The sequence below is a fragment of the Fundulus heteroclitus genome, chromosome 1 (assembly GCF_011125445.2).
Source record: "Fundulus heteroclitus isolate FHET01 chromosome 1, MU-UCD_Fhet_4.1, whole genome shotgun sequence".
Lineage (NCBI taxonomy): Eukaryota > Metazoa > Chordata > Actinopteri > Cyprinodontiformes > Fundulidae > Fundulus > Fundulus heteroclitus.
Window position 1 is genome coordinate 6,302,633 of NC_046361.1, and position 15,750 is coordinate 6,318,382.

The following is a 15,750-nucleotide window of genomic DNA, read 5'->3' on the forward strand; positions in this document are numbered from 1 at the left end:
ATCCAAACACTAGATCAACATCCACATCTTTTTAAAACTAGTTCAGGTTGGCTAACGATTGTCTTCCAATTTCACCCCAGAAAAATCTAAGTAAACATTATGTTTTGCTATTCTAATGGCCTGTCCAAATTTAGCAGCAAAATCAGGCTTAGTTATAAAATATGAAGAAGCCCAGCAACTCCTAAAACGCATTTACAAGTTTATTTAATCTGTGTGAGATCACTTTTAGGAAGTAAAACAGAATAACACAGTATTTGTTGAAAATCCGCACACAACCATCCTCCTGAGTAGAATAGTTTCCTCCCCGTGTGCCGATCTCCTTGTTGTACAGTGTGTGAATGCTGTGTGCTCTGTGTTACAGAACGGCGACGGCGATCATCCTAACTGTGTAGGCATAGAGGGCGTTCTGGAAGCCTATTTCCAAAGCCTAAGGACAGTGCAGCTGTATGGACCCACTAACTTCGCACCAGTTATCAACAAAGTAGCAAAGTAAGCTCAAAAGTGAATCCTACATTTTAAACTGATGATATGTACATTCCTTTTAGTTTAATCCCACCGCATCTAGTTCATCCCTAAATGTCAAATAAAAGAACGCTTTAATTTGGGGAGGGCTTTAGGTTATTAATTTAGAAATTAGTAAAGTATCTGGTTTTCGTTGCATGGTTTGCATAATTTTCTTTTTCACATACTTCTCTACCATGCCCTATTCTTGTTTAAGAATCTGTGGTATGTGGCTCGATTAGACATTTTAAATGAGTTTCAAACTTTGTAAAGGATGGATCATTTAGAAGTTTAAAACCTATTCTCTGGGCATTCAATTTGCAAACCTCTGCAAAAACCCTGTAACTTGCACTTGCTCATTTAAACAGCCAAATGTCATTTCACAAAATGTCTTAATGTGAAAAATGCTAATAGGCTTTAAAAACTTAACTGTTTTCTTTTTCTGGTAACAATTGGTAGCATCTTACTTTCTTTTTCACATTCTTTTACTTCTTGAAAAGAAATTACCAGAACTTTACACTTTAACTCCACATTCACAATGTACATTTGAGTGAAATGTCATTGTAAGGCTAAGAGTAGAAACCCAAGACGAAACAGAAATGTATATTTATATTATAAATATAAGAATTTGTCATTTGTCAGGAATGTTGCAGCAATCCAAAGAGGATATTTTGTATGTACAGAAAAGTTATGTGTAACACAATGTATATGTAGCAGCAGGATTTATTGCAACAATGAACAGACCATATAATGGTGCAAATGGTACTGTTACTTAATGCCATAGATGTAAGGATTACTGCAAGTGAACCCGATATTGAGCCAGACACAGAGTTACGATTAAAAGGTTTATTGTGAGAATGATGAATAGTAGTGGGTGAGCCAGACAAATAGAATCACACTTGGCAGATGAATGTTGGCAGACAGTGCAGGCAGGCAGTGATGAGGAGAAGACCAGATGATGCAGGTAGGGAGAGACCAAACCGAGCGATGTAGGCCGGGAAACCACCAGAACAGGCAGAACAAAGGACTGAAACTCACGGGAAAGCAGGCAGAACTGCAGCACGCAGACGCAGTCGACTTAACTGAGAAGTCAAACTGGTTGATCATAAAGTACTTGGTAGCAAAGGGCTCATCACACTGGGCGATCCAACACGAGAAGAGAGCAGCGAAGAGAGAAGTGCGGAGAGACATTCTGACAGGGAAGAGTTGGCAGAGGAAGGTAGGCTGGTAAACAGGTGAGCCAAGTAACTAACTAGTGGAAACAGGAGGAGATGATCTAGAACAGGGTGGTGGTTGGAATTCTGATTGGATGATGGCTGGTGGCTGAGGGGTGACAGGCTAAATGAGAAAATTCCAGAAAAGTCCAATGGCGAAAATAAACAAAAACCCAAATTATGACAACAGAGTTCACATTGTCCATGTCAAGTGACTCATTTTGTATGTATGGGAGGGGGGGGGGGTTATGGGGAGTTTAGCAGTCTTATAACATGTGGAATGAAGCTGTTGTGGAACCTGGTTGTTCTGCATCTTTAGGCAAAAGCAGAATGTATTCGTGGTTTTAGATTGATCTCGGCTGTTTCCTCCAAATCCTTTGAATAATACCAGTTCACTTTAATTAGCATTTTCATGTTGCACTGCCATTAAATGCCTAAAATGTTGTTACAATGTCCTCTTCTGTTTGGGGAGTGGAGCTCTTTTCATTATCCCTGAACTTCGGAGTGGAGACTGATCTGTGATTTGCATCCTAATCAAAATTCTTGGAGCAAATACCACATTCACAATCCTTGCTTTTGGACCTTTGTTTATGGACTGTTAGTTGATGTGTAATGGACTTTTAGAATACATGACGTGGTAAATAGTTGTGAAAAGATGGCTGATACAAGTAATTTTGTGTTTTGGAGCAAAGATCCGAGTTGAGTTTGGGTACAATATTGTGTAGCTAAGCACACGTTCATCACCATAAACTCACAAATTAATATAGTGTCACATTCAATAAAATAGTTCATTTATTTCAGTAACTACATCAGTGTGGTGAAACACAGTACATATTTTATTTACACACAGGCTGTTTCAACGCCTTTACTTCTGTTCTTGATGATGATGATTTTTCACCTACAGCTAACGAAAATGATTTAAAATACCACAAGACTAATAAAAGCACATTTTTGATACAGAATTTTTTTTTAATGAAAAGTATGTTTAATACCTGATTAAAGGTTATTTTCAAATGGTACTTTCAATCTGAACATAACTGTAATCCAGCCAGGGATGACAAGTAAATTGATGCAACATTCAGCCTTCTAACAGTAAACTCCCAACCAGAACATAATGCTTTTCTACCCACAGTCAAACAAACATGCCACAAATGCTGCTAAACAGTTTCTAGTCGGAAATGCAATATTCATTGTTTCTTCTTTTTTTTTTTCAAACGATTATTTGGCATGTCATTTATGATGCATCCACTGCGAGCAGGAATGTACCAATTCTGTCTAAAGCTATGCTGCAAAAAGAATAATTTGGATCTTAGAGACTGGGTTGAAATGTTTTGAACTTCCATGTTTTTGTTATTCATTTCTCTGCTTTTAGATTTTTTTATATTTCAAGTAGAAGAGATGAAAAATGTGTTGTTTTAATGGTATTTTCATTATTTTAACATGAGATGTTGGAAAAACAGAGCTTATTATGCTTAGTAAGTTCCATTTTTGTAGCTTTTAAAAAGTCTACAAAGCCCTGCCATGTTTTACTTATGTAAAAACGCAGACCATGACAGTCATTTCAAAATGTTTTTTGCATTTTGTGACATATATCTTGTTTAACTCAACATAACAATACAAATCTGACTGAGGGAAAATAAAAAAGTCAGAAAAGTAGGTTCCATAAATCCCTGTTGCGTAAATCTGCAGAACACTAAACTAAAGCCTTTAAGCATTTAGTTTTTCTTAGTGAAGATTGATCACACATTGACTTGATTTGTCTCTGCCTTCCATAAATCTTGGAAACTGTGAGGACAACTTTTCACAGCCCTCTTTAGATGACCCCACAGATTTTCGGTTGGATTTAGGTCTTGACTCTGGCTTGCCCATTTCAATACTTTTCATCCTGACTTAACGTCGGGACAAAAAATGAAGCCTATAGCAACGTTTACAGAAATAGCTTGGGATCGTTTTAAGCCTAGTCTTAAAAGTAGACAGGGTGTCTGCCTCATAGACCAAAACTGGGAGTTGGTTCCACTGGAGGGGAGCCTGATAACTTAAAGATCTGCCTCCCATTCTACTTTAGGAGACTGTAAGAACCACCAGTAGACCTGTGAGGTGAAGAGCTCTGTAAGGAAAATATGAAACAATCAGATCTGTGATGTAAAATGGACCCCAGGGTATATACGCGATAGTGAGAAAGATTTGCCTTCTTCCTGACTGATGCCTTTGTAACATTTCTGAAATCTCTAGCTTCAGCTGAAGGAGGTAAATGAGCAAATGAAAAATCTTACCAGAACAGTTAAACTTTATTTCACTCAGTCAAATTCTCTATAACTAATTGGAGGCTTGAAGTCAAGAAAACTAAATATTGAAACAATCAAAATGTGCTTTAACAAAGTAACATATTAAGGTTGTGGACATATTTGCAAACAGCTTATTGCACTATTTCCTGTAATACATTCGTGTTGTTTTTCACTGGAACTGTGGAGCTGTTTTCCCCTGTGCTGGTCTTTGGGGCCCTACCATCCTGCAAATTTTAGATGTCTGCCTTTTTCTGCACACATGGTTTAAATGAATGCGTAATTAGCCGGCCTCTCCAGAACTTTATGGCATGATGCAGAGGTAATGCAATAATTCAAGTCATATTTGCTGGTGTGTAGGACAGTCAGTTCTAAAGACAGTGGTTGGAGAATACTGTTCGAGAAGATATATATCCCATTATGAAAATGTTTTCAAATGAGACACTGCATATTTAAGATAAGATATTGCCTCTTTTCAAAATAAGTAAAAATATCAAATTATTTAGACTAGAAAGTAGGAATTATTTTGAAATCACAATGAAACACTTTAAATATATGTGAATAACTGAGTGGCCTGCTGTTTTATCCATGTTGTGACAGAAGAGCTGTCCATGCTCTTCTGTTGCTCTAAAATTATCCTACTGGTCCATATAAGCCATTTCCCTCCACCTATTTCATTTGAACATTTGGAAAGGTTGAAATTAACCAGAAACGTTCAAATTCCAAATAAACCTTCGGATTACAATGGATACTTTTGTATTATTGAATATCCTATTAAAATCAGTAATGGAAACTCTGCAAAGAAAAGCCTTCATAGTCATGTGGGAGAGCATTAGTTGTTCAGTTCTGCATAGAGGGGAGCAGACAATAGCTGCTGATGTTTGAATAGGACAGTTTTTCAGCTCTAAGTATTTCATGCATGCCCTATTTTTCTTCTCTGTTGTGTACAGTGTTTGTTTGCGGCTTACCTTCTGCATCAAAATGTGTCCGGTCCCTTGATGAAAAACAACGTTCTTTCTTTGTTTAACCAGCTTTTGCTGAATTTAAATCAGGCTTAAGAGGTCCTGACGCTTTAATTTGAGGAGGAAATGTAACACAATGCAGTGCTATGCCAGTGTATTATATTATTTTTTACCCAGCCAACATCATCAATGAGTATTTGAGTCTGTTATTGTATGAGCTAAAGTGTCGGAATACAAAAAGCTTGGTGTTTAATGGTAACACTTTTTAATTCCTTGTTTTAATGTGAATAAGATGTTCTTGTTTTTAGCATAAACTGTAGCTGGTTCTGCTGGATGACACGGTTGCTTTTTCTATGGGCTGGAGGCGATCTTATTGAAACCAAAGCACTGTTAAAATGTTCAGGCGTCATGGAAACCAGCAACCATAAGAAATGTTTTGAACACCATCTTCAAAAAAAGAAAAGAAACATGTGGTTTCAATCCTATAGAAAGTAGTGTTGGCCAGGGAACCCTGGTTCCAATTTGCAAAATTGGAACCAGGGATTCAAGCTAAGCGACCACTCATTAGAACTTATAAATTTGCAAACGATCTGTTGGGAATTTTTACCTGGGTCAAGGCAGTTGAGATGCTTGATCAAATCGTTTTAATGGGGTTGCCTTTCTTCTAATTGCTTTAAATGACAAAAAAAAAGATTCTTTCCATTTTGTTGACTGCATTTTATTTGACAAATGCTATGTTTACATGGACAGAAGTAATCGGAATAAAGGGTCGATCGGAATGAAAATGCATTGTGGTAAACAAACCAATTGGAATATTATGATCGTATTAAGCTCAATCGGAATATAAATGTATTTTGAATGAGAGTGGTGGTTTATGCCAATTGATAATCTGACCAACGTGCATTTAAACATGCTCGTCAGGCTCAAATTACACCGAATGTGGCAAAACTGACCCGAGTGCGCATGTGTTCTTGACGTAAATGTGACGTATTTCCGTGTCGGTGAGTGGCAGAAATACGTCGGGAAGCAAAACAGTCGGGGCTTTCAATAAACCTTTCTATTAAAAAAAAATAAAAGAGCTCAAAATCAATGTTTCAACCGTAATTAGAACATCCTGCCCTTTTAGGGATGTAACAGTTGATATATTCGGAATAAAGCCAGGAGCATATACTGTACACGCACATTGTGATCGGATTAATTGATTGTGTGCCCATATAAACCTTGCAATTCAATTAATTAATCTGAATACATTTTAATCCGATCGTGAAACGTTGTGCATGTAAACATAGCTGGTGTTCAGTCATCATAGCCCAACATCACCTGAGATATACAGTATGGCAGGTGCTCTTTGAGTTTCTGTGCCTCGTCAGAATGTTGGCTTTAAACCATGTGTGTGTGTGTGTGTGTGTCCAGCTGTGCTGCAGAGATTACAGATGGCTCTCAGTACTTTGTCCTGTTGATGATCACAGATGGAGTGATATCTGACATGGTCCAGACCAAAGAGGCGGTGGTCAACGTGAGTAAACAGACACACATATACACTACAAACACACACATAGACAGATTTGACAGAAGAAGAAGCAAAAAACCAGACAGAAATGGATGGGTTATAGTACATTCCTCTCAGTTGGAACTGATACTTATGTGCATCGCTGCATCTCCTCCTCATGCCTTTTTTGGGGTGATAGAAAAAGAGGCAGTATCCCTCCTGATAATGTTTTTTTTCTTGGTTTAGATAAAAACTACTGCCTGCCAGGCTATGGTGTCTGCGAGGTAAAACTCCCAGATATGCTTTAAACCCCCACATGGTCCTTCCATTAAAAATGGATTGTTGACATCTCAATGAATTTCTGGTGTAAGTGCTTTTTTTCAGGGTGTTGCATCAGTTTAAAGGCCTGTTCTAAACTAAGCCTGCAATACTTGTTTTAAAGCATTCACCTTATTCCTGAACATTGCAAGGCTTTTCCCCTGAAGGGTTGTTGTCCAAACGTCCCCATAACACAAACTGAATCGACCCAGCTAGCTCCCAGCAGTTGGAATAAGTCTGGAAAGTGTGTTCTACTTTTCTGTTGGCCTAAACTTTCCTTTCAAAGTTTTTTTTTAATCAACATTAGATAAATCTGGATTTACATGTCTACACAGAAGCAGTGATTGTTGGTTGTTGGTCAAAGAACTCATCTGGCATTCATGAATCTTGCGGAAACGTAAAAATGGGATTTGATAATCCTTGTTGCACCGAGCGTGATCATGCCACTTAATTACAAGAGGTATGTGTCAGAGTGGAGGGTTGTGTGCAGTGATGGGGCACTGTGTAGCTCAAAGGAAGGCTAATGCGAGCTTAGCATGTAGCATTGTGCACAATTCGCTTTTCTTGCCTGTCTGCCTGGAAAAGTTTCTCCGAACAACGCTTTTGGGTTTATCTTGTCTATAAAGAGGGTTGCATGTTTTCTCCTGGCTGTTCTCCACATGTTAGCAGATTTAAAAACTTCCAGCAGTAGCAGCTCATTATTTGGTTAAGGTGTGACTGTGCAGAGAGGAGACGGCGGTGTCTCAGTGCGCTGCTGCCGAGAAGACGCGCGACAGTTTGAGCTGATGTGAATGGGTCAGTTTATTCAATTCAATTCATATTCAGTAATACTTTATTGATCCCAAAGGGAAATTAGGGTTAGGGTTGGGGCTTATACAGTGGGAGGAATCCCGAGTGTCATCTTTAACGATCTAATACATCTGTGGATGTGAATACATAAATTATCTTTATTATTTTTGTCTTTTTAACAGGCAGCATCACTTCCTCTGTCCATTATCATTGTTGGTGTTGGACCTGCTGAGTTTGATGGTAAGTAGCATCATGTTTTTTATCATGAGCAAACATGACAAAGAAGAGATGGATTGTTTTTCTTTACTGTAGATAAAACTGTTTTGTTTTTGTCATCTTTTACTTAACATTGGGAATTGGCATTTAAAATGGCTTTGAAGCTCTGCAAAATACTGCACGGTGGAAAAGGTTTATGTTCCAATACCCCAGCAAACGTAAAATATTCAAAAAGAAATCACACGTATCTCTTTTGCAAAGGCTCAGGAGAATATGTGATTCTCAGCCAACCAAAAGATTGCTTTGATCAATCCACATATTTAGTGTGAGCTCGAGTGATGATTCATTGTGCCTCAATGTCAACAAAAGAAAAGAGCTCTGGAAAATAGGTTATATCCCTCTGCACACTGTTGGCTTCCCTGTGGAGAGTGTCCAAAGCACAACGTATCTGGGGTCCTACATCCCTCTGGGTCTCTTTTGGACTAATCCTCTTGGACACTAAACTCTAGGAGGTGAATTCCTCCAGAGTGTGACGATTTGCACTCATGCTACATTATGCAGAGCCGCTGCCTTCACTGTCAAAGATTCGCCAACCTAATGCTTAGAATGCCTAAGAATGCTTAGAATGCCTAACTAACGTCCGCCTGACCTACTTTCTGAATAATTCAACTAATAATTGACCGATTTTAGGATTTCATAAAGTATTGAAGTGTCATCCACACAAAGTGGGTTCATTCTTAAAATATAAAAAAAAAAAAAAATAAGATGGGTATTTTATGGCTAAAGTGACAATCCCTTTGTCCTGTAGCAGTTAAACATCGAATTCAACGCTGTCATCCCAATACTCATACATACTGTACCATACCAAATGGGGATACTTACTTCAAAGATGTGAAAGAACTTGATTTTTGACAAAATAATGTACTTAATTTTCTCACATTTAGACCCAAGTAACGTGTTTTTTTTCTTCATACTAAACATATATGGTGAGAATCAAAACAGTGTAACGGTAAATTAAGATGAGCTAGTGAAAACTGATGCACTGCCCGTCTGCTTTAACCATTCCTCGGCTCCAACATTTCCTCGTCTGCCTTTCATAATTGTCATGATCTTCCTCCCTTGGTTTTCTTCCTTAAAACATTTATAATTACAGAAACCTTAAAGCTATTCAGAAACTGTCTTAAGGCATGGAAATAATTAGATGGAATCACAAAAAGTAACACGGGATAGAATGGCTTAACAAAAAAGTACCTGCTAATGTTTTCCTCAAGGTATTCAGCCAGTGTCCTGAAATAGTACAGTGATTTACAAAAGTATTCACATCTCTGAATGGTTGTCATATTTTGTCACATTGTGTTTGTCACATTAAATCACTCGGATTTAATGTGACAAACAATAAAGTAGGACAAAATTGGAGAGTAGAAGGAAATTCATACATAGTTTTTCAATGTGTTTTCCCAAGGAAAAATGTAAAACTATGGTAGACGTGTTTATTCAGCCCACTTTACTCTGAAACTCCCAAAAAAATCTGTGAAAATAGATGAGATTTTTTTTTATCTCATTAAAGGTCAATAGAGTCGATTTGTGTGAAATCTAATCCCTGTAAATCCAGGCGTTCTGCAAAGGCCTCAGAGGTCTGTTAGAGAACTTTAGTGAACAAACAGCGTCATGAAGACCAAGGAACACAGCAGCAAGGTTAACTAGAAAGTTAAAGCAGGTTAGGTTCCAAAATCAAATGACAAGCTTTAATCATTATACATTAAAGAAGCCTCAAAGAAGTCAACTTTAACTTTGGAAGAGCTGCAGAGAGCCACACCTCAGGAAGGAATGGCAGTTGACAGTCCTGCACTTCAGCTGATCGGATTTTTATAGAGGAGTGGCAAGAACAAAGCCAGAATTGGACTGGAGAGCCATTGGGGTCTCCCCGCACAGGTTTGTATCCTCCCGGCCACAAACATTTTGAGGGGAGTGGTGGCCTATTGGTTAGAGCATTGTGCTTGTGTCCCAGAGGCTCTGGGTTCAACTCCCACAGGTTGCCACTCTGAGTCCCTGAGCAAGACCCTTAACCCCAGACTGCTCCCCAGGTGCCGTACAGTGGCAGCCCACTGCTCCCCAAAGAGATGGGCTAGATGCAGAGAACAAATTTCATTGTAATGTGTGTTGCAATGACAATAAAGATGATTATAATTATATAATTGACTCCTGGATAGGTGTCTAAACATTCTCAGAAAAACTGAGTGAAAGTCCAGTTGCCTCCAATTTAGGCCTGTTTGCTGTTGCCAAACACATTTATTCTGCAAAAAACAAGAAGAAAGGAACTGTTTGTTGTTTTTTTTAACTAAAACTATTATTAATATTATTGCAAAATTTCCTGAGTATTTTGTCGCCAGTGAAAGTGGTGAAAGCTTTGTGTGGTGGATATTTTTCCTTAGCAGGGGCAGTAAAGCTGAGCGGAGTTGATGAGAAGATGGAAGGAGCTAAAGACAGGACAATACTTAAAGCAACCTGGTTTGAAGCTACAAAGGACTATTGAAGAGCAAGACAACTACCATAAACATACATCCAAACATAATGAAAATCTTTACATCAGTGGTTTTCAGTCCTTGTCCCTGGGACCATCTGTTGTGCATGTTTTAAGCATTTCCCTTCCTCCACACAGCAGACCTCTACGGTACCTGATAGAGTCCTGAGTTAACACTAAGTCCTGAAGTATACCACATATAATTTTCCTTTCTATGTCACAATCGGGCTCTACTTTTTGCTCGTCTGTCACATAACATCCTCTTGAAATACACTGAGATTTGTAGTTATAATGCTAAAAGTGAAAAGGCATCGTACTATTGAAATTAATTATAAATATAAATAATATAACAGTGAGTCCTGCAGATGAGTTGGAGGAAGAAAAAAGAAAGCCCTGAAAAAGAGCACTATAGGGCTTTCAGTCAAACCAATTTACATTCCATCAACACGGACTCTGCTAAGACACACAGAAGTGATCTTTAATAATAGAAAAATCATTTAATAGTGACCTTGACTTTTGTCTGAGGGGCTCAAATAGGAATCCGCTACAGCAGCTGTGACATAATGACTTCTTCATGGCCGCTAATGCTCTGCTCCCTCTCCTGGAGGAAATGCCAGGGAAGGTCCATGAAGTCAAGTGTGGGGCCGTCTCGCCGCCTCTAGATCAACAAAGTACTTCTCAGAAGGGACTGCTGGAGTGTGCACAATCTGTTAGAGATTAGGAGGGCGTAAAAACTTCACACTTCATCACTGTGTTGGATGGCCCGTTATTTTCTACTTAACCAATGGAGTGGAGAATGGGTTGTGAAAGCACCAAGGTGTGCTGAAGGTCACGGGGTTGCCTCACCAACTGACCCTGTATGGCACTGTTTTCTGTTGCATTGTGGGATTTCTGGTGTTGAACGCTGACAGACCAAAGGTGGGCCTGATACTTACTTTTACTTTTCCTCAATCAGGTAAAAATTTAAAATTAGCATCAAGATTGCTTTGTCAAAATTGCCACTTTCACAAGGTCAAAATTAAGAAAGTAATTTATTTAAAGAACTATTATGAATTGTGATTTATATTTCTAAACAACATGAACTGTGAAAACAAAACATATTTAATATTCTTGATAATTTAAGCGAGTCCATTATAACTGCCTGCGTAAATAAGTGTTTTTTTTAGATACAATTCTTTACATACATGTAATGCTTCCCTTAGCCTTGGAGGTTTTTGGTACAGCATAATGACGTAAAAAAGTCCCCATCCAGAACCACAAATTTAAAAATAAAGAACTGCACCCAGTGTATTCCTTAAAAAAAACTTAACTAAGTATAATTTAGGACCTGGTTTTGAATCTGAGCTTAAAGGACTTATTATTATCTAAATTGAAGAATATGAAATTTATGACTTTTAAGACCACTGGAAAAACCTGCAAAAAACTGAAAAACATTTGACATTGAAAAACAATGTTCTGTCAGCTTAGATTCAGATATTTTGAATTTCTAGTTTTAAAATCATAAATGTCTCTTCTTTGGTTGTAGTTTGTAGAGGAGAATTAACCTTAATGTATATGTGTCTCTTATGTGTTGTGTGTGCGCGTGTTTTATATCTGATTAAATCATTACCAAGTAGATTCTGGCATGATTAACAATGGAATTATAAGTTGAATATTTGGATTTTTCTCATAATAGTTAAGGGACATGTTCATTGTTATGTTTATACTAAATATCTTAAATTTATTAATTATACAGAAATTTCATTGCCTCTTTTTATTTGTAAAAAAGCATGGACAGGAAAACACCTCATCCTACAGATTTTGAGGCGATGTGACTGATTCATTTTGATTTATTATAGTACTGCTTATTTCATGACCTGAACATTCTTCAGTTCAGGTAAATCATGCTACACCTTTGATAATTTCAAGGCTTTTTGTGTGGCCACCTCTGAAAGTGGCATCTGGAATCAGGCACAATTTTGACGCTGCCTCTTCCTCTCTTTGGATGCTCTGAAACTAGCTGTCTGAAGGCACTGCTGTTGCAACAGTCTGTAACAATTGAATTTCCCCAGTGAGTGGTCAAAATTCCATATTTCCCAACCGGTGTGATTATACCCCGTATTTCCATGAAGAATCACATTTTCCGTGCATAAAGAGGTCTGTCTGTTCTCAATCCCCATGATGTGTTCCACCTCAGCAATTATGCACTGAACATGCAAAATCAACATCTTGTAGCTTCTTTTATATTCTCCCCCGGTGGTTCTGGTATTGAGTCATTTTCCCTGTGTCGCTGTCTGTCCTTTCAGCGATGGAGGAGCTTGATGGAGACGAGGTGAGAGTATCCTCCAGAGGACGTCTTGCCGAGAGAGACATTGTTCAGGTACTCCTCATGATTATATTTAAATTTGCAGGTTAGTCACAACCGCTTTTCTGTGAAGAGAAAATCCACAGGGGGTACATGGCCTGAAGAGGCTGGGTCACATTTACAACAGTCACTCAAACGTACAATAAAGACAGAACAACTGAGAAAATAAACAGGCATACATTAAGGTTTAGATATAGTGTTAAATACAGTTATCATGGTGTCTTTTTGTTTTTTCTGACAGTTGGAACTGTCTCAAAAAGTCCAATTTAATGAACATACAGTACTCTAAACCCAAATGTGGGAATAAAAGTGTAAGTAGTAGATCATCAACAAGGGAAATGCTTTTAAACAAATGCTGTGGATATTACACTTTTATTTTGTCATTTAACTAAAATTAAGAAACAATGAAAGCACCATAGTCTATTACTATGACCATAACAAAACACAAAAAATATGTATTCATATTTAAATAAAACAGTATATGGAAAGATTTTCCAGGTCATGATCAATCCAAAAAAGGTTAAAAAATAAAACAACTGGACTTCTTTTCTGAAGCTGAACATGTTTCGCTTCCCATCCAGGAAGCTTTCTCAGTTCAAAATGTCTGGAGTAGCATGGAGACTGTTCATTGTGAGGGGCGATCAGTTCCAGGTAAATTTACATGTGAATCTAAGCTCTAAAAAGCCCTGCCAGCAGGTTTATAAAGCTTGGGACTCCACATGCATTGCCGGCTTTTTATGTGACCGAAACTTTTGCCTATAAGCTTCGGGCACTAACTCGTAAATTCGTAAAATTGCAGACTTAACTTTTTCATAGTTTGCACTGTCCTCAACAGAAAGACCAGCTATGGCCTCCTGAGCTTTTCCCTGTAACTTGCACTGCAATAATAACGACCAGACCTCCGGTGGCCATTTTAATGCTAAGGCTATGCGCTCAAAAACTTGAAAGTAAGAGTCCACTTCAGCCTCTCGGAACACTGGTACCAAAACAATATTTTTGCCAACATCAAATCGGGGACTTACCGAGTCCAATTTGGATGAGTAGAGGAGAGAAGTTGTACCACCAGAACCCGCAGCCACACCAGCCATAGCTGTGTTGGCGCTTTCTAGCTCCAACTTCCGCAGTCTCACCACCTGGTCAGCCTCAATCTCATGCTTCTCCTAGCGAATGAGCACTGCTAACAGAGGTGGGATCAAACTTGGGCAGCTTGAATGGCGTCGCCAGCCATCTACCTGCTTTGTCTGAGTCCACTACGTGCGTAGCAGGGTCAGGGGTAGGCGTAACCTCCCCTTTGGCAGCTGGACCAGCAACTGGGGACATGAGCACTTTCTCAGGTGGTTCTGGTACTACAAGTATTCCTCTCTCAACTAATGCTAACAATAGCATAGGTTTCAATTCTTCCTTAAGAATTGTTTTGGGAACCGAGATGCCAAAGTGGGCTGCTAACTGGAGTAGCTCATCTTTCCGACACATATTAAATTGCTCAACTGAGGGCTGTTTCAGAAAGACCTCTAAGTCAAACCGTGCAGCGGCCATGATTCCCTGAATCAGGCAAGCTGTACCTCGTTACCGTCAAGCTAGTCAGGCAACTGTTACCAAGAACCAGTTAATGCCAATCGGGATTCCTCTGGCCCTAATTCCACCCTCTTTCTGGCCTCAAGTTAATAAAGGCACATCAACCAAACACAACAAAAGACACTGGCACAGGCTACTAAACACAAACCAAAATGGATAACCATAAACTTAAACGAGCCACTCCACTAAGCACAAATGCATAAGCTAACTAACAATGTCTTATTCACACGAGGCACACAAGTCAACTGGCTGTGACAAGCTGCCTCAATCAACGGGTTGGCTTTCCTTATGAACAGGAGGTGATTGTAGGTGGTGATGAACCATTGGTTGAGGTGGAACCGAGGGAACCAATGGATGGGACTGAGGTCAGCACCCCAGAAACCAGGAAGTGGGCGGGTCTTTTCACAGGGACAAGCAGCCTACTTAGTAGAAATGAGAAAGAAAGAGGGGGAAACACAAATGTGACGGCAACAGCCGTGACACTACTCCAGACATTTTGAACTGAGAAAACTTCCTGGATGGGAAGCAAAACATCTTCAGCTTCAGAATAGAAGTCCAGTTGTTTTATTTTTTTTTATCTTTTTTGGAAGTATATGAAAAGCATTTGTCCTGATTGTGTCCTTTTTTCCTTAGTCCTTTACTTAGTCCTTTTTGAGCCTGGAAAGAACTTTGCAGCGGCACAATCAGCAGACATAAACATTGTTGTGCCATCTGCTGGCAGTACCGCAGAACTATCAGAAAGCAACATGTCGACAATTGACGCAGCTACTGTAAGCGCCGGCAAACTGTCCTGCAATGCCGCCCAGTAAAGTCACAACTTTGCGTTGTCGAAGACCAACCAGATCTACAGGGTTAGTGTTACTTATTCCTTCTTTTCACACCTCCGCTGGACGCTGCCAACTCACTCGGCTCCGTTTCTTTTCCCTGTTTACTTACGGCAGGCATGCAGAATATTGTACATCCGGTCATGTGGTATTGTTATGGTAAATATACACAACAGTGCTTTGACTTTAGAGAGGCCGATTCATCTAACAGTCATGTTTTTGGACTGTGAGAGGAAGCTGGAGTACCCAGAGAGAACCCACACATGCACAGGGAGAACACGCAAAGTCCATGTGGAAACACCGCAGGTTCTTGCTGCAAGGCAACTGTGCTACCATCTTCGCCACTGTGCAGCCAAAGATTAAAATCATATTCCATTTTAAACACAGCTTTAGACTGGTGACCTGTACAGGGTGTACCCCGCCTCTCGCCCATTGACAGCTGGAGATAGGCACCAGCACCCCTCGCAATAGGAATAAGCATGTTAGAAAATGTATGGATGGATGGATGCATTTTAAACAATATATTGTGTATATATAGGTGAGTCAGTACACTGATTAAATTATAACTTTTTCAAACACAGTGGGGGAAATCTATATGTAGCAGAAAGAACCATCATAGAGAGACAAGCCTTTACCTGACACCTTCCACCGGCACAACAAACGTGTGGAGAAAGATGCCGATACTGAAAAGTGAAAGTAAACAAAAACATCTGAA

The 15,750-nt window shown here is 39.1% G+C and overlaps 1 protein-coding gene across 1 annotated transcript in view; it reads left to right on the forward strand.

Annotated features, from left to right (window-relative positions):
* LOC105934233 (copine-9) overlaps window positions 1-15,750 on the forward strand; it is a 131,598-nt gene that overhangs the window by 97,602 nt on the left and 18,246 nt on the right. The window contains 4 exon segments of the mRNA XM_036124875.1: window positions 362-489; window positions 6,373-6,475; window positions 7,738-7,795; window positions 12,578-12,651. Of these exon segments, the coding sequence (XP_035980768.1) occupies window positions 362-489; window positions 6,373-6,475; window positions 7,738-7,795; window positions 12,578-12,651 (363 nt within the window).